Source organism: Lynx canadensis, chromosome E1 (assembly GCF_007474595.2).
Source record: "Lynx canadensis isolate LIC74 chromosome E1, mLynCan4.pri.v2, whole genome shotgun sequence".
Lineage (NCBI taxonomy): Eukaryota > Metazoa > Chordata > Mammalia > Carnivora > Felidae > Lynx > Lynx canadensis.
The window spans coordinates 38515010-38540596 of record NC_044316.2 but is presented as its reverse complement, the minus strand read 5'-3'; the positions used below and the strand labels follow the sequence as shown (position 1 = coordinate 38540596).

Here is a 25587-nt window from a genome sequence, read left to right as displayed (position 1 = left end):
GGCTGGGAGTGGTGGTTGAACTGCAGGGTGTGTACTCCACCCGTGTCACCGTGTGTGCATATCTGGTCCTATGTGTGCTAGAGCATGTGTTTACAGAATTAAAGCTTTGCACACCCATCTGTTTGTGGATTTCAAAAGGGAACAGTAAAAGGGAAAGAGCAGTTTTGGCTAAAAAGCTGGAATAGAGATCCGAGTATCAGCTTGCTGGGCTCCCTCTATTGGATACCCCACTATCCCTGGGGTTAAGAGGAGAAACTGGCTGGAGTGGCTAAGAGCTCCCCAGGCATTTTGTGAACCAAATAAGAAGAGGAGAGGGCTCCACTCCGAGCACATGCCACAGTTACCAGATTAAGCTGGTTGCCTTGGTAACCTCCTCTCTGGGCAGGATTTGGGATTGTCAGTTAGGAAGGGGAAAGATTTGGGGAGTGTGGAGGGTGTGGGGGCTGGAAATAAAGGAGGCAGAGACACTTCTGGAAACTGAAAGCTTGGGGAGCAGGACCCCAGCACCCCTGCAACTACTCAAGGATATCAGGCAGAGAGTGAGTTCAAGGACTTGAATGAGGAAGGAAAGCCAGCATGGAGTGAGTCATGGCCCTCCTAGAAGAGTGGTTCTCACCCCAAGTGCACATTGGAATCCAGGGGAACTCAACAATACTGATGTCCAGGCCACAGTCCGAATCAATTACATCTTTGAGGTGAGGCTGAGGTTTATGGTATTTTTTAAAAGATCCCCAAGTGGTGCTCACTTTGGCAGCACATATAGCAAACCTGGGATGATACAGAGATTAGCATGGTCCCTTGTACAAGGATGCCACGTAGAAGATCCCCATGTGATTCAAACAGCCATGGTTGAGAATCACTGCCCTAGAGGGACAGCCCAAGCGGGCTGTCGATGCTAGGAGACAACTTCAGGATTCTAAGACCTTACCCATAAGGTAGCAAGCCTGTGTGTTGACCGCGCAGGGGAGAGAGGGCTGGCATGGAAGAAATCGAGGGGAAGAGAGTGATAGGATTAACAACTGTGAGAAGATGGAAGCAAAGAACTCTGAGAGCCCAGCCCATGGACTTCTAGAAGGGAATAGGGCAAGGCTACATAAGGCTGATCTGCCCCTCATACTTGCTTTCTGCCCACTGAAAGGCAGGCTGGTAGGGCAGAGAACCTGGGGGCTTTGTTGAGTTTGAGTTTCTTCTTGCTGAGCTTGTTACCAGGGCAACAGAGAGCAATGGGATCTAACTGCAGGACTGGGGAAGCAAGAGGCAGGGGTGAGGAGGAAACATCTTAACAGTCATCCCTCCTGCCAGTATCCTACCCCCAAGGATGCCTGGCATTCTTTGCATGACCCCCAGGAGATCAGGGCCATAGTTACCCATCACCCTGTGGGGAGGAGGAAAGCAAATGGACATGACTAAGAGGAATTAGGGGTAGGGGGAAAAAGAATCATGGTCCTGTGCCTCAAGCAGTAGCACCAAGGGATACAGGGGGAGTCCCAACTGTTTTAAGGTATACCATGATGTCCATGCCCCCAGTGCACAAGGATTTGTGGTCCAAGAACAGATGCCACTAGCTCCACATTAAATTCAATTGCTCCCCACACTGGGCATCACCTCTGTAGTAAACTTCACCCCACCCAGGATCTGGAAGAAAAGTCACTTCGAAGCTAGGAACTGGCCTGCACACATCAGGGGCTCAGTGAACTAGATAACCGGCAGCATTAGCCACAGCTGATGGTCTCAACAGTTCCGCTTTACCTTTACTAAGGTTAATAGAAGCCTCCCTCTTAGGCTGTGGTTCTTGATACTTCAGTGCCAGAGTGTCTTTACAAGAAGAAAGCTTAGCTACCTGTGCCTCCCCCTGGTACAGTTGTATTGACTTTGGGCACATTACCCTGGGAAGGGAAACTCACTTGCCAAACACTAACAAAGGTGAAAGGGTAACTACATGTTCACGTGGGTAAGTTGCATCTCACTAGTTTTTTCTGTCCCTGATGCTTCCAATCAAAGGGACTGAATAATATCCTGGATCCATGTGGCAATGTAGTTAGGATAAGATAGCCAATGGGGAATACAGATACAACTGTGGGTTCCCCACCTCTCAGGGCTTCCATTTCAGAAGTCTTGAGTTGCCTTGAGTTGTGACCGCAACTCTGGGGAGTCAGCAAGTTCTCTACTGTCCCTCCCAAATCAAGACTCATGCAAAACACTGGCAAAGGAGCCAAGTTTACAGTCTAAATTTTATTATCTCCAAGTCACAATGCTGATCACAAATGTGCACCCTTTAAAATAGTAACAAACAAACAAACAACAACAACAACACCACACATGGAGAAATTCTTGCAATGAAACAGTGGACCAACAGAGACAACTGTCACAGTGTCTTAAGGTCTGGGAATCTGGGCATGCTGCCCACAGGCTTGAGGAGACATCTTCAGGTTTAAGGCAAAGGGAACAGCCTACAAAAGGCACAACCACCAGCTACCCCTAGAAGAATCTCTCAGTTATTTCCTCCTTGGGGGTTACAGCTTGAGTGCCTCTCCCCACCCCCCACCCCACACCTGTGCCTCAAGAGTGGTTAGGTCAGCTCTTGGAGAGAATAGAAACAGTGACATTACTTGGGGAAACACAGCCACCACCATCTCCCTCAGGTTCTGTAGGATAGGGACAGTGGCCAAATTACCCCTGGCAGACACAAGTGCTGCAGTAATAGGGCTCTCTTCCACAGAGGCAGCAGGGGAGTGGTTCAGCGCCATGGATAGGGAAGAAAAGGAAGAGGAGCCCTTGCCCCGAAAATGACTGGCTTCCTTAGGCCTGAAGCCCAGATGTGGGATCTCCTGTTTGCAGGGACAGGAGCAGAACTTGGGGAAAATCAGGTAGTAACATCTAAAACACTTGTAGCAGGAAAGACATGGAGAAGAGCAACTGCGAAGTATAGGGCAGACTACTTGCTGGACAGTATCTGCCTCTAGAGAGATGCATTGGTCCACAGCAACTGGAAAGGGGGTGTGGTAGGAAGGATGGAAAGAAGAGAAGCAGAGGGACCTCTAACTCCACTTACCTCCAAGACTGAGCCCTGAGGACTGTGTGAATACAGACCCTTAAGGGGCAAAGGCTTACTCCACTCTCCCTTTCTCACAAGGGCATCTGGACTGCCATCTCTCCCCACTGTAGAGACTCTGCCCTCAAGTAGAGGACTGACACCTACACAGTACAGGGACTGATGGAGGCTCAGACTCCTGAAAATCGAAGTCAAGACAAAGGGCTCCTACCACACACTTTGAACTTTTCTCCACAATGAGACACTCTGTGGACGGCTCTGCTTCGAGGGTTAGAGGAAGTGAGAGAATCCAAATACAATAACAACGGCCAGACAAAAATGAAAGGCCACCTCTTTAAAGATTTGGTGGGGGAAAACTGGCTGGTAAAACTTCCAATTATCTGGGATGCAGGGAAAGACCAAAAGGGAACCCAGAGGAGCTAGCGAATCAGAAGAATGAATTTGTCTCATTTAAAGGCAAAGAGAAAAAGAAACTAAAAGAATATTAATTTAAGAATAATAAGCCAGGCTTTACAAACGAACGTCTTAGGAAACAAAACATACAGGAAGGAGCTTCCCTGGGAGAAGACACTTGAATTTCCCAGGAAAAAGTGAAGAAGAGTAAAAGACATGGGCTTCTAGATGTAGACCCAGAAGCCTGAGCTGGCTGGACCTCTGCTCCTCTGAGCACAGCCAACTCAAGTAAAGAGTGGAGATGGGAGGAAGTCCACTTGTTTAGCCCCTTCTCCAACAGAGTCTGTCCTCAGAGGAAGGCAGGGGTCCTCCTCATTCAGCTGCTTGCTGGTAGGAGCCACCCTATATCTTTGAAGCCCTCCTGGTAGTAAACAGCCAGTTGTATTTCTCTTCTCTCCTGGGTTCTCACCTCTGCTGTTCTGACAGGGGTGGGGAAATGGGAAGAAACATCGTTAATGGACCTTCTGGGCATTTACAAGCTGTTTTCAAAAAGCCACGTTTCTAAATCATGTGTTTTATTATTATTTTTTAATGTTTATTTATTTTTAAGAGAGAGAGAGAAAGAAGGAGAAGGAGCACACACGAGTGAGAGAGAAAATTCCAAGCAGGCTCTGCAGTACAGCACAGAGATTCTCTCTCCACGTCTCTTTCTCAAATAAATAAACGTTAAAAAAAATAATAGTAAAGATAAAAAAATAAAGTCCCTAACAAAGCAACAATAAAACCCCCATGATCTTTCTCCGTGACTTTTAGAACTGGCTCTGCTGCAAACACCTCAAATTTAGATTTCCCTTTCCTTAAAAAAGAATGCCCTGCATTTTTCCCTTGCAGATTCCCAAATGAAATTCTGCCAAGTTAACAATGGTTTCTGCTTCAATCCTGCTCAATGCATTCGCAAAACAAAGCGGCTGGCAAATTTTGAAACTCCTTTAAGCCTCCCCACAAGATATCTCATGATTATAACTTAAAGCATTAATTAGGTGATTGTTAAGTAAATAAGCATGAGCATTAGTTTTAAGAATGTTATAAGAGTTGGGGCGCCTAGGTGGCTCAGTCGGTTGGGCAGCAGACTTCGGCTCAGGTCCTGATCTCACGGTTTGTGGGTTTGGGCCCTGTGTTGGGGTCTGTGCTAACAGCTCAGAGCCTGGAGCCTGCTTCAGACTCTGTGTCTCCCTCTCTGTCCCTCCCCGGCTCATGCTCTGTCTGTCTCTCAAAAATAAACATTAAAAAAATAAATAAAAAAGATTTAAAATGTTGTAAGAGTCATAGTACATTGTACACTTACTTTTATAGGATGTTCGATTTAAAATATTTAAGAACTCATATTAACTGGAACCCCTGCTTACAACCTGAAATAATAAAGTTAGAATTTGTTACCAGTCGTTAAAAAAAAAAGAAAAAAAAAAGGCCATGGAGACACACTCAGAAAAGGAGAGAAATTTTCTAGGGGAAAGGAAAGCCCACTGATGTGGGAAGCAGCTTACATACCTCAGGAGGTGGGGGCTTAATGGTGACTGGCTGGGGAGTCCTCCGGGGTGGGGAGGGCTTTGGCTGCACCTGCTGCTGGGCAGGGTTATAGTAGGTCACTCCTCCATATACCTGTGATGGGGCCTTGGGACCCCAATAAGTCAGAAGAAAAAGTTAGGCAAACTCACCCTAACTATGACGAACAGGAAACATTATTTGGGCAGGAAGCATTATTCGGGCACAAAAATAAAAGTACTGGGGAATTTTTAAATCTCTAAGCTGCCCCTTAAAGTGATCATTCATTTCTACCTTACTATCTCTTAATTATGTTCTGGTTCTTACTCCTCCAAAGTATTGCTCATCTTTCTCTAATTCTTACCATCAGCTGAAAAATGGAAGAGGCTAAGCTCAGTGGTGACACCTCACATACCAGATGGTGTCAACCTGTTGGGAGTTAAGCAGCACAAGAAGGGGTAGGGCTGGTAAGGATAATACAGCTTCTTTACTCAATTGAATAGCAGACACAGCCACCTAAGACATACCAAAACACTTCAATGAAATACCATTCAAGAAACAGAAGGCAATAAACAGACGATGGGCATTACATAAGCTGCATTTCCAGCTCCTGACCACCAAGAGGCGTCCTGGTGTCACATGCAAATCAGTGGCATCGAAGAAATGTTTTCTCAAATTCCTTAAGCATTCTTCCCATATCACCTCCTCGTCTGAATTAAAGGACGTGTAGAAAAATCTGCTCATTAGCCATCTCACCTGCGTATTAGGATATAGATGAGGAGGCGGTGGGGGAGGCAGTGCCCCTGGAGCATAAGGGTAGCTAGGATTACCAAAGTTCATGACGCCTGGAGCGGAAAAGTAAGTAGGAGCAAGCAACTGCTGAGGTGGTGGCTGTCCTGGAGACATGGACACTGGTGGGGGATAGAGACCCGGATTGGGGAGAGGTGCCGGTGTCTGGTGGGGATGTAAACCTGGATAAGAAAAGGAAAACAAAAATTAAAGAGAAGATAACACCATTTCCATGGGATGGCTTGGCTGCCCTGCTCAGCACAGAAAGACTCAGGATGAAGTCCTCAGGATGGACCCAAGAGGAGTTTGGTGCTCAAGCAGCCAGAGTGGCCAGCCTTGTAAGCAAGCAGCACAGAGCTCAGGAGGATGGAGCTTGTGAAGCCCCCAACACATATCCTCACGTACTGGAAGCATACAAGCAGAGGTGCAAAGCTTACCTGGGTGGGGAAGGTGCATTTCTGGCTGCACAATCATGCCCTGAGGAGGCAGTGGGGCAGGGCTGTCACCATGGGTATAGATTGGTCCCTGGAACTGCACTGTAAAATATCACATTGGGACTCTCATAAACCCTCACTCTTCGTATCATATGGATAAGTCTCCTTGTCCCCCAAACCCTTTAAAAGATGTTCTCAGTTTTCCATGTGAAGAAAACAGCAGCCAGATAATGTTTGATAACCACTGTGAGAAGTCAGAAGGGAAATTTTAGGAGTCAAGAGGCTGGTCTCTTAATTCACTTCATCCTGCCAAGAAAGGTGCCTAACAAGAATTTAAAAAAAAAAACAAACAAAAAACCCCCAAAATAACTCACATGGATCATAGTAATGTCCTTCCATGATACTGATGTGCACAGGAGGGGCAGGGGGCTCCGGCACAGGTCTCTGCCGCTGAGATGAATAGCGTTTGGCTCGCCCACCCTGGACACCCTGAAATAATGAGGTCTGAGCAAAAAGACTCCCAGAGGGCTGACTCTCCTATCAAGTCCCACCCTCCTGTAGGTGCTGCAAAACACACCCTTGGTATATGGCACATATTTAAACAATACTGGCAAAATGAAGGGGTTCTGGTTGGCTCAGTTGGAAGAACATGCAACTCTTGACTTCAGGGTCATGAGTTCGAGCCCCACATGAGGTGTAGAGATTACTTAATAAAAAAAGCTTAAAAAAATATTTGCAAAATGAATTGTAAAGCCAATGAGAAACATCAAGATCTGAACCTAGACCCTCTACCCTTTCTGGAGAGCCAAATTAAAAGAAATATGGGTAAATCAATGGGAAAGCAGACTCCAAGGCCTTATCCTGGTTTAAACAGTGAACAACTGTTGCATGCAGCCCGCTCCCCCAACTACTCCCTTTTCCTTTCTGTACCATTTCTTCCATCCGGTTAAACTGAGGTGGAGGTCCTGCTCCCATATGTATGTGATTGGGCATACCTGTAATATACCAAAAAAAAAGTCATGGCTGCAGAGCAGATAGATGTTGAGTAAGACTAAAGAGAAAATTACAGGTTGAAGAATACAACATGTGGAATTGTTTTATTCTTTTAAACTAACAAAATTCTTTTTTAATGTTTATTTATTTATTTTGAGAGGGAGAGGGAGAGACAGTGAGGAAGCACATGAGTTGGGGAAGGGCAGAGGAAGAGGGAATGAGAGAATCCCAAGCAGGTTCCACGGTGTCAGCAAAGAGACTGATGCTGGGCTGGATCTCACGAACCATGAGATCATGAGATCATGAGCTGAGCCAAAATCAAGAGTCAGAGGCTTGCCAACTAAGCCACCCAGGGACCCAACAAAATTCCTTTTAAACTATCTCTGCCTCCTGTCAATACCAGCAATCTTAATATAGCAATAAAGCCTTTGAACACACACACACACACACACACACACACACACACACACACACACTTCAATGAGAAAGTGCAAGTTCAAATTTCTCCCACCAAATACTTCCCTTTACAGAATCCCTAAGAGGTTATAATTAGCACAGTACATTATCAAACGTATTGAAAAATCTCAGCCCTCAAGTTTCTGAACATAACTGGACATTCTGTGAATCTGCCCAATTATTCTAGGCCATAGAGGTCTAGGATGGACATTTGGGAAGATACTCCCCTCTGGCTGAAAATGACTCAGGACAAAAAAAGACATCTTCCAATGGTAATAAGGTATCAGTAGAAGGGTATACTTCTCCATCCAAAGATCAACTCCAGGTCCAGTTTATATTACATTGGTTTTTGGTATTCAAAAATGCACAGGGGTGCCTGGATGGCTCAGTAGGTTAAGTGTCCACTCTTGATTTTGGCTCAGGTCATGATCTCATAGTTCGTAGGTTCATGCCCCACTGTCAGCGTGGAGCCTGCTTGGGATTCTCTCTTCCTCTCTCTTCCCCTCCTCTGCTCCCTCTCACATTCTTTCTCCAAATAAACAAACAAACAAAATCATGCACACCAGGGAAGGATGCTGAAACTCCCAGTCCAAATGAGGATTTCCAATCTTTAAGTTCAAATCAGATTTCAGAAACTAAGGAAAAGAGGGGTGCCTGGGTGACTCAGTTGGTTAAGCGGCCAACTTCGGCTCAGGTAACTATCTCACAGCTTGTGATTTCGAGTCCCGCCTTGGGCTCTGTGCTGACAACAGTCCAGAGCCTGGAGCCTGCTTCAGATTCTGTGTCTCCCTCTCTCTCTCTGCCCCTCCCCCACCCACACTCTGTCTCTCAAAAATAAACAAACATTAAAAAAAAAAAAAAAGAAACTAAGGAAAAGATCTTTTGATCTACCTGGCTGGAGGGAAAGATGCATGGGCAAGAGGAGCCTGGTAGATAGGTCCTGGTTTCTAGAACTCTGCTACCCAACGTGATATCCAATAGCCACATGTGGTTATTTAAATTTCTATTAATTAAAATTGCAAGTTCATTTCCTCAGTCACTCTAGGCACATTACAATTGTTCAAAAAGTTCTTACACTATAGAAAACTCTATTGGGTAGCCTGGCTCTAGATTAAGGAAATTAGGCTTTCCTTTCAAAGAGATTAGAAAATTCTCATCCAGGGGTACCTGGGTGTCTCAGTCCATTGAGAGTCCAACTTTGCCTCAGGTCATGATCTCATGGTTTGTGGGTTTGACCACATTGGGCTCTGTGCTGACAGCTCAGAGCCTGGAGCCTGCTTCAGATTCTGTGTCTCCCTCTCTCTCTCTCTCTCTCTGATTCTGTGTCTCTCCCCTTCTCTCTCTGCCCCTCCCTCGCTTGTGCTCTCTCTCAAAAATAAATATTAAATGTCTCCCCCTCTCTCTGCCCCCCTCCCCCACTTGCACTCTGTCTCTCTCAAAAATAAACATTAAAAAAAAAATAAAATAAAAGCCCTCCATAAAAAACATTAAATAAATAAATAAGAAAAAAAAGAAAATTCTCATCCAAATTCAAACGAGTAAGTATCTGCCTTCAAATATTTAACTATTAATTCACATAATAAAAACACTGCCACTCTCTTCCAACTTTTCCCACAGAGAATGGGTAAAAGATTGCGCATTCAGGAGGTCAATATTGATAACTGGTCAGGTAGGCAAAGTAGTGGGGTAGTCTTGGGTAACAGATAAAACTTCTCTGAGGTCTTTGTATGAACATACCTATGAATAGATTTCTTTCAGTTAACAAAAACAAAGCTAGGGGCACCCGGGTGGAGTTGGTTAAGCGTCCAACTCTTGATTTTGGCTTAGGTTATGATTTCACAGTTTGTGAGTTTGAACCCTGTGATGGGCTCTGTGCTGAAAGCAGGGAGCCTGCTCTCAGAGCCTGCTTGGGATTCTCTCTTTCCCTCTCCCCCATTTGCACATGCATGCACTCTCTAAAAAAAAAAAAAGATATTTAGCAGACACTATATCCCCAAGACACCTAATCCCATGTCCCCAAACTCAGTGATGCTCAGGGAAAAAAGTTAGTCACTAACCCTAAGGTACCTACCCCGAAGCTCACGTGGCTGTAGGAACGAAGGCTGCCCTGGACTCCAATTCTGTTCTGTTATATTTAGTTGTGCCACATCTTGCTCAAGTCCACTTGTAGTAGAATCCACTGGAGCCTCCCAGGCTCCAGTCTTAGCAGGTGGAGAAGGGGTAGTTTCTGGGACTGGAGGCACTGGGTTCAGCCCTTCAGGTGGAGGGGGCACCTCCTCTGCAACCTTGACTGCATCTCCAGCTTTGATTCTCGTTCTTCTTGCCCGGGAATAGGATTTCTTCTCAATAGGCCTGTCAGGGGCTGGTGGTGCAGCATCAGGAGCAACAGCTGGAATCTCTGAGGCTGCCTCTTCCTTCTCAGGACTGCCAAGCACTTGAGCATCAGCTTCTGGAGATGGATCCCTCACAGGAGTCTGCTCTAGGCGCCGTGACCGGTAACTGGCTTCATGTTTAACAGTCTCACCAGATCGGCCACCATGCTGCCCACCAGCATCCACAGGCCTAAAACCAGCACGACCTTCCTTGAAGCCCCCAGATCGAGAATAATTCCTGGGAGCAGACATCCGGCCAGTACCTGCAGCATTTCTGTTAATAAATGTCCTTGGTGGTAGAGTGCCCCCAGGACCCTGATGGCGATGGGACTTGTTTGGTCGCTCAACAATCCAGTTTGGATCTCTTTGCGGAGGACTCCCAAACCTGAATAAATGGAATGGCAAAAGTCTTAAGGAAAGAAATAACAAAAGAGATGAGATGACTAGAGATATAAACTGAAGGTCAGTGAGACTTCACCCATTCCTCACCAACTGAATGACAGGCTGAAATGGCATTTAGAAAAGCAAAGGTCTAAAATATAAACTGCAAAATTTCCTCACCTGGGTTTCCGGATTCTTCGGGGTTTGATGTCATCAGGATTGTGAGCTGAGCGGATGTCATAGCCATAAAGAGCAATGAGCTCCTGTCGAGACTTTGGAGCCTGTTCATCTTCCCGGAACTTATCATGCTCCCAGCGACCCTCATCCTTCCATAGCTTTCGCTGTCTCCCCTTGGGTCTGGATAAAACCAGGAAAAAGTGTCTTAGGCTGGTAGATTCCATTATATAAAGATGTTCACGAAAAAATAGGGTTGGGCAGAGAAACAGTAGGAACTTCACTGGTCTTCCCATTTTCCCAGACAGATTATACAAAACCAAGAGTGAATCACAGAGCCTACTGAGCTCAAATGTAATAAGGGACAAAAATGAGGAAAGACTTCACTTCAAACTACTCAGCACCTTGGAAATAAATATCTCTTGCTTATAAGGCAGCCTATGCAAGTATTTCATATCCCAGAGTTCTGAGCCTCAAATTAAGGAAGGCAGTGGAAGTGTGGGTCTGGATCCCAGCTCCTCCACCAAAAGTTACCAAATATCCTAAGCCTCACTTTCCTCAAAAGATAATCATAAAACTTAAAGTACTGTGAGCAATAAATTAGCAAAGTGCTGGGCATACAGTAAGCACTAAATACATACTAATAGCAGCAACAAATGGTTGTACCTGACTTCCTCCTCCTGAGTTTGCCCTCGAAGATCATGCTCAAAGAAGAGCCCTTTCCGGGGTATGTATGCTGGGTTCTTCCGATCCTCATCATCATCCAAATGCTTAGGGCCTTTTTTACCCACTTTGTTCTCCACAGGCTCTGTGCTCTCCTAGAGGACAGACAAAGGGCTCCTTATTCTCTCCAAGGTTAAGAGTCCTTATTCTGGCCCCCAAAATGGAGGCCTGTGGTGGACACTGACCTGTCCATCCCCACTCTGCCTCTCTCCAGTTACAGTGCCTTTGGTGTCAGGCTTTTCTTCTCCCTTCTCTTCTTTTGCTGAACAATTAGCAGCATCATTGGCTTCTGATTTCAGCTCCACTTTGGAGTTTTCCTCTTCACTGTATTCCCCTTCTTCACCCTGAAAAAGGTTCCCATCAGTTAGAAATGGTGCATTTTCACTTTCCATTCTTTTTTTTTTTTCTTTTTAAGTTTATTGAGAGAGAAAGAGAGCATGTACATGAGCAGGGGAAGGGCAGAGAGAGAGGGAAAGAGAGAATCCCAAGCAGGTTCCATGCTGTCAGTACAGAGCCTGACACAGGGCTCCAACCTACAAACCATGAGATCATGACCTAAGTCAAAACAAAGAGTTGGACCCTTAACCGACTGAGCCACCCAGGTGCCCCTTATTTTCCATTCTTTAGGATAGAAACATTTTCTAATGAACTTTTACTACCATGTAAAAATTAAAAGCAAACATATCAAAACTCTTACTAAAATTTCTAGAGGATGGGGCGCACGCGCACGCACACGCACACACACACACAAAACACAATAAAAAATATACATACGTATACTTATACAGATCCGTGTAAGTTTTCCAGGAAGATATGCAAGGAAATGTTAACCATGGTAGCCTCTGGGGAAGGAGCCCAGGAGATATGAAAGAGAGGCTTTAAACTGCCTAGCATACAGGGGCACCTGGGTGGCTCAGTTGGTTAAGTGGACAACTTCAGCTCAGGTCATAATCTTATGGTTCATGAGTTCAAGCCCCACATCGGGCTGGCTGCTGTCAGTGTAGAGCCCGTTTCAGATCCTCTGTCCCCTTCTCTCTCTGCCCCTTCCCTGCTCACAGTGTCTCTCTCTCTCTCTCTCTCAAATATAAACATTAAAAAAAATAAAAATAAAAACTGCCTACCATACAAAAGGAGCTTAATCTTTGTTGATTTCTCTCCCTCTTCATGGATTATTTCTTAAACATGCAGTGCCTAAAAACTACATTCTAACTCAAGCTGTGAATTGTCTCATCTCAGAATAGCTTAGAGCAGAGATTCCCAACCTTTTAGATTATGTGGACCTCTTGTTAAACTCCAAAATTTTCATGGATCTCCATTAGACAATAGCTCATATAACACCCAGTGACTGAAAAAAACATATTAACAAACAATTTCTATACATTTGATAATACTTCAAAAAAATCTACATTGTATTAACTTGTATATTCAAAACCAGTAATACATAAAGGTGGGAGATGTACATTTAGTCTATAAATAATATGAACTGAGCTGGTGAATTTGCAAACTCTGTAATAACCCTATGATTTTTCAAGGCATTTATTTACCCTCAAATTGGGAAATAATGGCATACATTTTTTATGTCTGTGATATGAATACTCAACTTTCTGCAGCATGAGATCACCTTAGCCAACAACTCAGCCCAGAATTATGTAATTATAAAATTTTGGCTTAAAAAACTTGTTCTTTTTAAGATTTTATTTTTAAGTAATCTCTACACCCAACGTGGGGCTTGAACTAACGACCCCGAGATCAAGAGTCGCATGCTCTACCAACTGAGCCAACCAGGCACCCGTGACTTAGAAAGCTAGAGAACTTGTATGACCACTGCATTTTAGAAATGAAAACAAAGCTCAAGTGCTTTCTTGCCTCTCCACATCTCCTTTCCTCTCCTGCCACATCAAGATTGGATAATCCTGCTTGTGACAGAGAAACTGCTGAGTCTGTCCATACAGAAGAGGGTCCTTAGGCCATCTACTAAATAGGGGCCACCAGAAAGGGTTAGGTAATAAAGGTGTGGCTAGTTCTAGGGAGAGAAAAGGAGCAATTAAAGCTTATGCTGAGGGAACTGGCTTTAGAATACTTTCATTTCAAATTTCTCTCAGGATTTGGGCCTCCAGAGGCCAATCTATAGGCTGGAGGGTAGGTTTAGAGACCTGAAGACAAAGAAATGGGTTCAAAGGAAGGTGGGCTAGTCCTCACTGCTGGGTTAACAGGTCAGGGTGCCAATACCCCGCTGCCACCTGGTAGATAGGTGCACACTAATCTTATTCTCCTACTGGGTCTGACGCTTGATCTATACTAGACTTGTTCATAACTCCAAACTCATGCTAACATCAGGAATGTGATCAAAGAGTTCTACTGTGAGATTCCTGATAAAGCAAAGAAGCTCTAAGTTTCTACCCTTTCTTCAAATAGAGTGGCATCTGCCCAACCGGCCCAAATGAGCCAACTAATCCTCTTCCCTACTCAGCATCTGGGTATTTCAGCCTCTAAGTGTTTTGGGTCAGATTCCTGAAAGGTGATACTGTTATGAAACCCACAATTAGAGGAAGACCACACCCACACTATAGGGATTAAGCCTCTACTCATAGCTTTTTTTTTATTTTTAAAAATGTATTTATTATGAGAGAGAGCAAGTAAGTGGGGTAGAGGCAGAGAGAGAATCCCAAGCGGGCTCCGCACTGTTAGTGCAGAGCCCAATGTGGAGCTTGAAATCACAAACCGTGGGATCATGACCTAAGCCGAAATCAAGAGTCAGATGCTTAACTGACTGAACCACCCAAACGCCCCTACCCACAGCTTTCTAATAACCAAGTGCCCTTGATTCTTCCCATTTCCCCTCATTCACAAGAAGTTTCCCCTCCTCTTAAGATGGGGATGGGTGGGTGGTAATCATTCACTTCTTTCCCTAATCTTATGTTCCCTTCAAGTTCTAAAGCAGAAATTTCAAGAATCTTATTCAATATGTATATGTGACCTTCATTCATTAGTCCCCACCAAACAAACACACAGACACACACACTGATTTCAAACATCTTAAAATAGTATCAGCATGATGATGAGAATTTTGTTTTATGCTCTGCCTCCTCTAGTCCATGGTGGAATGTCAAATGAGGGAATTCTTTTATTCCAAATGAGAAACTAATTTTGTTTCCAGGGCAGGACAGAAAGATACAAACAGCAGTGCTGAGAAGACTCCAAATTAGTCTGGTCTAACTGTAGACAAAAAGGTGCTACCCCAGGATCACACTGCTTTGGCTAAGGACTGACACCAAAATCCTTTTCCAGAGACAAAACTCCTCTTCAATGAATACTCTCCCCAACTCTCAAGTCTAGCTCTCCCTTGAAGCCCCTGGTAGCTTTCTCACACAGAAGTTTTAGCTTATTCTTGCATTCCCTATGTATTTCAAAGTATAAGACAAGAGTTAGTGTCTTCCTGGTTCTCAATGTCTCTTCTAGATCTAAGTTATCCAGCATCATTTTAAATTCCTACTCCCCTGAGGCTCCTATCACCTAGCTATATACCTCTATGCCTTCCTTGAGCCAACCCTGCCACAGACTTGGAAGACTAGCAAGATGCTCACTCTTCACCTCTGCTACAGGCCATCTGTTTCCATGCCCACACTCCAGACAAGTCTTATCTGGAACTGCTATACATTTCTTTTTTAAGCAGGCTCCACACCCAATGTGGGGCTTGAACTCACGACCCACGACCCTGAGATCAAGAGTTGCCTACTCTGCCGACTGAGCCAGACAGGCACCCCTGCTATACATTTTATTTTTATGCCATACATTTTTAAAAAAGTAAACCTGCTCCTCTTTAAAACTCTTCAATACTCCTTTGATCAAAACTACCACATGCAGGGGCACCTGAGAGGCTCAGTTAGTTGGTTGAGTGAGTGACTTCGGCTCAGGTCATGATCTTGTGGTTCCTGAGTTCCAGCCCCACATCGGGCTCTGTGCTGACAACTCACAGCCTGGAGCCTGCTTCGGATTCTGTGTCTCCCTCTCTCTCTGCTCCTCCCTGATTCGCGCTCTCTCATAAATAAATAAACATTAAAAAATAAAAATAAAAAACTGCCACATGCAAAAAAAAAAGTTAGACCCCCACCTCACCCCATATACAAAAATTAACTCAAATGAATCAAAGTCCTAAATTTAAGAGCTAAAACTATAGAACTCTTAGAAGAAAACAGGAGTTAATCTTCATGACTTTGGTTTTGGCATGGATTCAGCCTTCTTAGATATGACATCAAAAGCACAAACAAAAAAGAAAAAACAGATATATTAGACTTCATCAAAATTGAAACCTTACACCATTAAGAAAGTAGAAAGAAACCCCACAGAATGCGGAAAAAAGATTTGCAAATCATGTATCTGATAAGGAACTTGTATCTAGAATATATTTTTACAACTCAATAAAAAGACAACCCAACTAAAAAATAGGACAGTCCTGGGTGGCTCAGTCGGTTAAGCATCCAACTTCAGCTGAGTCATGATCTCACAGTTCATGGGCTCAGGTCCTGCATCGAACTCTCTGCTGTCAGCACAGAGCCTGCTTCAGATCCTCTTGTCCCCTTCTCTCTCTGCCTGTCCCCTGCTTGCACTCTCTCTCTCAAAAATAAATAAACATTAAAAAAAAGGGGGGGGGGCCAGGGTGGCTCAGTTGGTTAAGTGTCCGACTTCGGCCTAGATCATGATCTCGCAGTTCATGAGTTCGAGCCCCGCGTCAGGCTCTGTGCTGACAGCTTGGAGCCTGGAGGCTGCTTCAGATTCTGTGTCTCCCTCTCTCTCTGCCCCTCCCCAGCTCATGCTCACACTCTGTCTCTGTCAAAAATAAATAAAATTAAAAATAAAAAAAAAATAATAAAAAAACAAGTTTAAAAATTGTCTGGGATTTTCCCAGGATTCTGGGGAAATGGCAGCCGCAGTTTTTGATCTCTTCTAACCTCTACATGAAATGAGAGCTTCTAGACAGCAAAATCAAAGCCCTCTAAAGGCTTTGGACGTTTACAACAAAACTAGGTTACAAGGTATTCCCCAGACCTCAAAATACAAGCACACAGAAATAAAGCACGAACAGCCATTAAGACCTGCACCGGACTGTGTCCGTACTCAAGAAAGCAGAGTAGTAAATGGAACTGAGAACAGGAGAACCCTGAACTAATCAACAGGTATTTATTTAACAGAAAGCTAAACTGAAAACAACAGTTGAAAGTAGGAGGAGTTTTACTGTCTCCAATAGTGTTTGAATGTGAGGGCCCTGCAGTAAGAAGCTCTGAAAGGGCTCGAGGTGTCTAAAATCTCTGAAATCTTGCAACCGACCCAGCTGCCAGGGCTGCCTTCTAGGATAGGGTCCCACACCAAAGAGAAACTTGAGAGGACAATCCAATTGAGCAGGAGAGGAGCAGAAGGAATGAAGAGAAGCTACAAAACAAATTAGGAAAGGGAACAAGAGCAGGAAATCACAGAAAGCAATCCACCACTTTTTTTTTTTTTTTTAACACTACAGGAAAACAACAGAAAGAGCTTTATGAAGTCAGAAAAAGCTACTCTGAGCCATATGTCCTTCTAACAGATCAGGAAAACTAATATCACATAAAATACAAACCGGTAACAAAAACATAGAGGTCAAATCCTATATAAACTTATCATGAGAAAGAAAAAATAAGAGCATTCTACAAAGAAAGCATGACAGAAGACAGACATATCATATAAAAAGTGTAACTTCATTTCAAAAAAGCTAAAAAGGCATTAAGAAAATTAGGTAAGGTATGAAAGAACATCAATCAGAGTTAGAAAAACTCAAAAACGAAACGAAAGAACTCAGGAAAGTACTAGAAATTTAAAAAAATCATTTCAAATACAAAGCCTAAAACTAGAAGAAACACAAGAGTGAATAAACATAGTAATAACACCTTAAGTAAAAATAAAAGTGATAAGGAACAAAGCATTTTTAAAAATCAAGAAGTAAAGGAAAAAAGGATTAGAAAGAAAGGGTCAAATACTGAAGACACACATAAAATACTTAGGGGGCACCTGGCTGGCTCTGTTGGTTAAGTGTCCAAATTTGGCTCAGGTCATGATCTCAGGGTTTGTGAGTTGGAGCCCTGCATCCAACTCTCTGCCATCAGCACAGAGCCTACTTGGGATCCTCTGTCCCTCACTCTCTCTATCCCTCTCCCACTTGTGCACATACACTTTCTCTCTCTCAAAAATAAATACACATTAAAAATAAATAAAACAAAATACTTGGGATAGGAGTTCCATGACATATTGCTGAGTACATCTCATACCTGTGAACACCAACCCAGAGCAACCACCACCAGACAAATTCTAATATAATTACTGGACCTTAAAAAATATATACTGGGAATACCTACACACAAAAAAGCAAGTGACCTATAAGGGAAAGAAAATAAGTAATGATCAGTTTTGTTCAAGATAAAATCTTTGGTTCATGTTGTCTTTCCATGGATCTGGAAATAATTTGCAGGAAATACAAAGGAAATACAAAGGCATGTTGGGTTGTACCACGAGTGAACAATCATCAATACCTTTTCAACAGATAAACTGTAAGGAAAAGAAAGGGATGAAAAACTAACCTGTAGACTAAGAGACCGATCAAATTTGGGGCACCTGGGTGGCTCAGTCGGTTAAGCGTCCAACTCTTGATTTCAGCTCTGGTCATGATCTCATAGTTCATGAGTTTGAGCCCCACAACAGGCTCCATGCTGATAGTGCATCAATGGAGCCTGCTTGGGATTCTCTCTCTCCCATTCTCTCTCTCTCTCTGCCCCCCCCCACCTTGCGCACATGCTCTCTCAAGATAAACTTAAAAAAAAAAAAATCAAAATTATTATTTTTTTTGAGAGAGCACAAGTTGAAGAGGGGCAGAGAGAGGGGGACAGAGGATCCAAAGCAGGCTTTGCACTGACAGCAGCAAGCCTGCTGTGGGGCTTGAATTTATGAACCTTGAGATCATATCTTTAGCCAAAGTCAGATACTTAACAGACTGAGCCACCCAGATACCTCAAGAGAGATCATACTTTAATAGGCAAGACTGAACTGTAGCGTATAGGTATATAGTTAGTAATCAAGAAGAAATGCAAGCAATGGATTACTATGAAAGTCAGGATACCAGGCTTTTTTTCTGTAATATAATCTGCTGTCCATAGAAACTTTTTCTATGCTGTCCAATACAGCAGCCAGTACCCACAGCTAGCTACTGAGTACTTAAAATGTGGCCACCGCAACTGAAGAACTGAAGTTGATTTTAAGTTAAACTAAATTTAAATAGCCACATTTGGCTAGTGACTACTGTATTAGAGCAGAACCAGACTTTCTTAACTTTCAGACGATATATATACTAAATATTGCCATTTCAAAGTCCCACAAGTCCCTCCATTTCAAAACATCCAAAATTTAACCCACCATTCTTCTTCCTAAAATCTCCTCCTGTGTCCCATTCTTTTTTTCTTTAAAAAAATTTTTTTAACATTTATTCATTTTTGAGAGACAGAGTTTGGGCGGGGGGTGGAGAGAGAGACAGACAGACAGACACAGAATCCGAAGCAGGCTGCAGGCTGAGCCGTCAGCACAGAGCCCTATGCAGTGCCTGAACCCACAAACTGTGAGACCATGACTTGAACCGAAGTCGGATGCTTAACAGACTGAGCCACCCAGGCGCTCCGTTCTTTTTTTTTTTTTAATGTTTTATTTATTTTTAAGAGAGAGAGAGAGAGACGGTGTGAGTGGAGAAGCAGAGGGAGGCAGAATCCGAAGCAGGCTCCAGGCTCTGAACTGTCAGCACAGAGCCTGACGTGACACGGGGCTTGAACTCATGAACCGCAAGATCATGATCTGAGCCGAAGTCGGATGCACAACTGACTGAGCCACCCATGTGCCCTTCTCGTAAAGTGTTATTTTTGAGAGAGAGAGAGAGAGAGAGACAGAATGTGACTGGGGGAGGGGCAGAGAGAGACAGACACAGAATCCAAAGCAGGCTCCAGGCTCTCCACTGTCAGCACAGAGCCCGACGTGGGGCTGGAACCCATGAACCACGAGATCATGACCTGAGCCAAAGTCAGCTGCTTAGCCAACTGAGTCACCCAGGCACCCTTCCTGTGTCCCATTCTCTCTCTTATTCATCAACCTGGGCATCCCTTTGACTCCTTAATTCAGGCTCCACATTCAATCAATCAAGAAGTTCTGTTAGTACCACCTAACGTCTCAAATCTGAGTCCCACTGCCATGTCTCTTCTGTAGGGTACCATCATGTTCCCTGGCTTGTCCTAACAACCTCTTAACCGGCTCTCCCTGTCCCAAGTCTTGCCTCACCCACAATTCATCTTCTTTACTTAAGCCATCAGTAGCCTTCTTTCCTTGCTATTAGGGTAACACCCAAACTCATTTACATACAGAATGGTGAGATGCTGTAAGTTCATAATCAACAAACCTCACTGAACACTGCATTCTGCGTAACAATCTTTCCAGGGTTTCCATTCTCTAGTGACTACTGCAAACATTCTTCACCCCAAAACCTCTCATCTCCCTTCTACTCTTTACACATTAACTTCATCACTGACCTCAGAGAAAGTAAGTCATCTCATCAATCACCACATTCTATGAATTCCATTACCTAAATAGCTTTCAATTCTGTCCACTTTTTTCCTCCCAAGTTAATTTATTTTAAGAGATAGAGCTCAGGAGGGGTGGGGGGGAGGGGGAGGAAGGGAGAGGGGGAGGGGGAGGGAGGGAGAGAGGGAGAACCCCAAGAACGCCCTGCACTGCCAGCACAGAGCCTGACACAGGGCTAGAACCAACAAACCCGCAAGATCATGACCTGAGCCAAAACCTAGAGTCAGACACTTAACTGACTGAGCCAACCAGGTGCCCCTTGATCCTGTCCAGTTCCGTTTTCATTGCTATCACACCACTCCACTCCAGGCCACATATACTGCTTGCCTCAACTTGCACATTGCTTTAGCTTTTCTGCTTCCAATTTTGCTCCCCTCAGATCAACTAAAATTGCAGACAAAATAACGGTTATAAAATAATAATTCTTGGGATGCCTGGCTGGGTCAGATGGTAGTGTGTCCAACTCTTGATCTCAGGGTCATGAGTTCAAGCCCCATGCTGGGTATGGAGCCTACTTAAAAAAAAGATCTCAAATTTTACTGTGCATAAACATCAACCTGGGATCTTATTAACATATAAATGTCTGAGTCTTCCCTCCCTCTGCAAGATTTTGCTCAGAACTGGCCAACTGGATTTTCTGAGGCAGGTGTCCCTTGGATCTGACAAACACTTCTTTAAAATTTAAGTCTAATTCAGGGGAGCCTGGCTAGCTTGGTCAGTGGAGCATGCAACAGTTGATCTTGGGGTTGTGGGTTTCAGCCCCACGCTGGGTGTAGAGATTACTTAAAATCTTAAAAAATAATAATAAAATAAGGGGGCGCCTGGGTGGCTCAGTCGGTTAAGCGTCCAACTTCGGCTCAGGTTATGATCTCACAGTTTGTGGGTTCGAGTCCCACATCGGGCTCTGCGCTGACAGCTTGGAGCCTGGAGACTGCTTCGGATTCTCTGTCTCCCTCTTTCTGTCCTCCTCTACTCATGCTGTCTTGCTCTCTCAAAAATAAACATTAAAATAACAATAATAATAATAATAATATAATAAAATTTAAGCCATCAGTATTCATCACATACTTGGTGAAAACCCTGTTACGCTTTCTCACTTCCTTATGCTATAATCCAAATACTTTTTAATCTGGCCTACAAGATATTTTAAGATTTGGACTCAGACTTATCACTTAGCACCAGTCATGCTAAACTTTTCACATCCTCCAAATCGTCATGCAGTCCATTCCTTCTAGACCTTTTTCCCAGTGTTCTATCTGCTTAGGATATTCTGCCTGGCTAACTCCCACTCACCCTTCAAATCTCTATTTTAACATCCCATCCTCTGTGTTTCCAAATACCCTAAACCCAGTTAGTTGCCCCCACCATGTGTTCCCAAAGCACCCTATGCTTCCGATATTATGACACTCACCAAACATTACTGTAATTACTTGTCTATTTTCTCCACAAGGGAAGAACCATGTCTGTCTTTTATTCCAGTGCTCAGCACAACTCCTGGCACATAGCAGGTACATGATGAAGAAAAGGAACAAGTAAATCCCTCGACGATCTTGCCCCTGTTCACTAATTTGCCTTTATTTCTGGTATCCATCCCATACCTATTATGTTCCAGCCACATCAAACTATCAGTTTCCAAATAATTCAGTCTACTCTCCTGTGTCAGGACTTTCACAGCTGTTGTTCCCTCTGCCTAGAACATGGTTTGTCTAACTCCAACTTATTTTTTCCTGACTACCTAAAATGGATTCAGTACTCAGCCATTAATACCCTACTTAACCCTGTCCCCAGCAGTTGTCACCAAGTCCTAGGATTGCCTGCATGTTTATCCAACTTCCTTACTAAGTCATTCCTAAAGACAGAAATTGTGGTATAGTGTTCACTGTTGCATTTCCAGTGCTTAATGGAAATCTAATACACAGTAACAGTTCTACAAAATCTACACAATGAACCTTTGATCCACAATCCAATTCCTTCTGTTCATAATCCCATGATCAAAATCCAGAACTCAGAACTTTATTCAACAACCCCAGGAAACAAACAGCCATTCCCTGGTAGTTAATCTCTGGTAGTTCATCCAACCAAAATAAGATCACAAAAGCTTGGTTTATGGAAATTTTCTCCTGAATTTAAGAGGGAGAAAGCACCCTATAAACTGAGGGATGTTTCTGATACAAACCACTCAGAATCCTGCCCTTTTAAGGTCTTCAGACACACTTGAAAAAAAATATCCAACTGCCTGGTTTCATTCTGTAGGTAGCATAAAAGGAACTGCCAAAGATCCCGTGAAGGACTTCAACATGTTCTCATTCTCTAATTTAGAACCTTATTTTCCGCAGACAGAGTGAAAAACTGACACTAACAGTGTATCACATGAAACCTAAAGAGGCATGCACCAAATTTCCCTCACTCTAAACAAGACCTTTTATAACAGTTTTTGAAGAGCATAAATGAAGAATGCACAAGAACAGTAACAAGTGGGTCATGGTACTTTTGAACCACGAGTGGGTACATGTTTTTAAAATACATTAAAAACAAACCATTTTCCAACCTAGATAACAGAGAAAAAAGAACCTGTTACACTCACTTCAGAGTCTTCTGCACTTTCATAATCCGAGAGAACAGCTGCAACAAAACAGAAATATGTAAGGAAAAAAAAAGGCAACAGAAATGATTATCAATACATTTCCTGATTGCTTTTTGAGTCAAGCTAAGACTCTAACTCAATTCTGACATCAACCTATCAGGGAGATAAAATTACGGTCCCTATTTACAAATGGGAAACAGGCTCAAACAGCGATTTGCCCAACATCATACTGCTAAAATGTATGCTCACGAGCCCTGTGCTACAAAGAGCCACGTTATGGCACTTTTCCCCCACATCCATAACAGTCTGACAGGATGTCAACTGCTAAAGATAGGTGATCTGAGTTGACCGGCAAAAAACTTGTCATAATGCTACTCACCATCGCCCTCCATGCCATCTTCACTCTCCTGAAGGAAAGGAGATGACATGGGGTTAGTTCCGTGATTTCCAGAGGGTGGGAAGCTAAAGACTCAACACAAAATGGTTGAAAAGGGAGATGAGGAAAGGTACATCTTTAACAAATAGCAGCCGAGGGAGGTCCGATCTCTTCACTTCCAGCCCCAATTTCTGAATAAACATCCGCTTTTCATCTACAGCGGCTCTACCCTTCCCCTTGACACCCCAACACCTCCTCCTCCCTTGGGGCTCCGGATGCACACCGCACTGGGATAGCTCTCTTCTCTAACACGATATGCCCCAGCATCTACCATCAACTCCCAGCCTCGCATCACCACCTACACCCCGCCCCCCGGCCGGCCCCGCCCGCGCGCACTCACACATTCCGACTCCTCGGCGCTCTTCGCCCCCCCGCTCTCCACCCGCCGCAGATGAAGGGCCCCAGCTCGGCCTCCGCGCTGAGAAGGCAGAGAGCCGCTGCCACCGCCTCCAGCGCTACCGCTGCAGCTCCCGCCGCCCCGCGCCGGGGAGCCGCCGCTGTCTGAGCCCGATGCGCCAGACTCCTCGTCCTCCGTGTCCTGCGAAGCGCGCTGCCGCCGACGATCCGCCATCTTACGGAGAACGGCCGCCGCCGGCCAGCTCCTTACGTACCGCGCCCGTCGCAGGGGCTGCCGGGAGGCTTGAGAGCTAGTCCCAGCATGCTTCACGTGCGACACTGGCCGCCGCGCTTTTCGGGAGGAGGGGCTAGGGGCGGGCACCCTGCGGCACGTTTGCGGCGAGCGGGATTACGTAATCCGTGTCGTGCGGGGGGCGTGCCGCGACCCCTGTCTTGCCTGGGGTAGGTCCCCGCGAGGGTAGCGGTGTTCCTCGCCCAGCCATCTTGGGCCTTCCGAGTCGAAGGCGCTCACCTGTTACAGCTTCACTGCGGCATTGGAGCTGTTTCAGGCTTTTCTATTTCCGTTTCTCGTTTCTACCTACGTTTGAAGCAGATCGTTTTACTGCATTCGTTTGCTTAGTAAAATCACGAGTGAAGGTAAACCTCTAAAGTCGTTGTGGTGCGTCAAAATTTGCCACAGCAGCCCATTTGAAGCTAAAGAGCGAAGGAGAAACCAGTTGTCTGCAGTGAAGCTCAAGGACTTAGTGTTGCAGCACACCGTGTTTTCTCACTTCCTCTTCCTTCTTGTATCTCCCCCACCCCCATCCCAGCTATCACCTCTCCCAAAGTGCAGGCTGGTATGATGCTAGACTTAACCAAGATTTAGAACCGATTTTAAAAGGTGAACCGCCGTTGGTTCAATTTCCTGACATGATTTCCTTCTTAAGGGTTACCAGACAGGTAGCTGAGGGGAATGCTTTGATTTTGGCCAGGCATTTGCCAGCAGTGAAAAAAAAAAAAAAAAAAAAAAGGTGTATTTTCTTTGGACCATAGTAAATACGTTCAAGATGTGTAAGGTATTAGTGTACCTACAGGAGTGCACATTAATAATATATATCAGAGAAAAGTCACTATGGCATAGTACAGGATTCTATCCCATGTAATATTTTTACAAGTTATATGGTTAAAGATTCTGATGTTTACCAAATTTATAGACAATACGAAACTAGAAGGCATTCTGAATGCCTTCACAGATTCAGGATCCAAAAAGATCTTAACAAGTGGCCAAATGTGACATGTTGTAAATCCAGCTCCAAAACCCAGCTTCCAGAGTCCAAAAATGGAGATGTATGGAGGAAAGAAGGGGAAAGGGAAAGGAAAAAGGAAAGGAAAGGAGGAAAAGATTTGGAGGGCTTTTTCTATCACAAGGTAAATTGATGCAAATAAGGTTGCCAAGTTTAGTGTGTAAATAAGAAAAGTGATAACCTGCCACTTTACTTTTTAGTTGTTTGGTCTGGGTTCAATTTTTCTTTTTTTTCTAAGCAGGCTTCATACCCTGCACAGAGCCCAACGTGGGGCTTGAACTCATGTGAGATCAAGACCTGAGCTGAGCTGAAGAGCCACCCAGGTGTCCCAAGGCTGGGTTCAATTTTTAAATGAACATGAACTTGTTCACTGAGAGGGAACTGAAAAATTCAAAATCCTTGCTTTTGAGGAACAAGTATAAGCTCTCTGAATGTTTACCATGAAGAAGATTTGAGATAGCCACAGCAATCTAACTATACAAGAGACTATGAGGAACAGGAAGAATTGATCTTTTTTCATCACCCTGGAAGGCAAACCAAGAACCAATGGGTTCGAGTTACAAAAAGTTAGATTTTATCAGTAAGGAAGGATTTTCTAACATTTAGGGAAAAAATGAAAAGTTGAAGCAGAAGCTGGACTTCATTTGTCTGGAATGTTGTCAAGGGGAAATCATGTATTAGCAGTCAGACTAGATGACCTCTAGGTCTTTTCAACTAGGTTTTATTCATTTAGACACCAGGCACCAAGTATCCTACCCTAGAATCTCATTTTTAAAGTTGCCACTTACCGCATGTGGAAGAGAGAACACAGAACAAAGAGGGATGAAAAACATACATTGTGCTCATACACAAATAAAAGAGAAATGGTGTGTTTCTCCATTTTTGATACTACACTTGATCTTAGCCAAAAGGCCGAGAAGCGATGTGTTTCTCCATTTTTGAAAATGCATTTCTTTTTCTAATTTTTTAATATCTACA

General features: G+C 44.1%; 1 protein-coding gene and 2 pseudogenes across 2 annotated transcripts; 1 reads left to right on the top strand and 2 right to left on the bottom strand.

Moving 5' to 3' along the window:
• The first annotated feature begins 738 nt into the window (after positions 1-738).
• Positions 739-836, top strand: LOC115501880 (annotated as a pseudogene).
• Positions 837-2212: 1376 nt separating this feature from the next.
• Positions 2213-24042, bottom strand: CASC3 (CASC3 exon junction complex subunit). Of its 2 annotated transcripts, none has more exons than XM_030294933.1 (14): positions 23310-24042; positions 22913-22940; positions 22534-22571; positions 11495-11653; positions 11253-11404; positions 10593-10769; positions 9731-10416; positions 7141-7205; positions 6585-6699; positions 6214-6312; positions 5744-5958; positions 4994-5116; positions 4791-4854; positions 2213-3924 (listed from the first exon to the last, which is right to left on the bottom strand). In XM_030294933.1, the coding sequence occupies exons 1-13, from the start codon at positions 23538-23540 to the stop codon at positions 4831-4833; spliced, it is 2112 nt and encodes a 703-aa protein (XP_030150793.1). In that variant the 5' UTR covers positions 23541-24042; the 3' UTR covers positions 2213-3924; positions 4791-4830. The 2 variants fall into 2 exon arrangements, with proteins under 2 accessions (XP_030150793.1, XP_030150794.1); XM_030294934.1 differs by having other exon boundaries at positions 2213-3919.
• Positions 24043-25380: 1338 nt separating this feature from the next.
• On the bottom strand, positions 25381-25533 carry LOC115501934 (annotated as a pseudogene).
• Between the last annotated feature and the right edge of the window lie 54 nt (positions 25534-25587).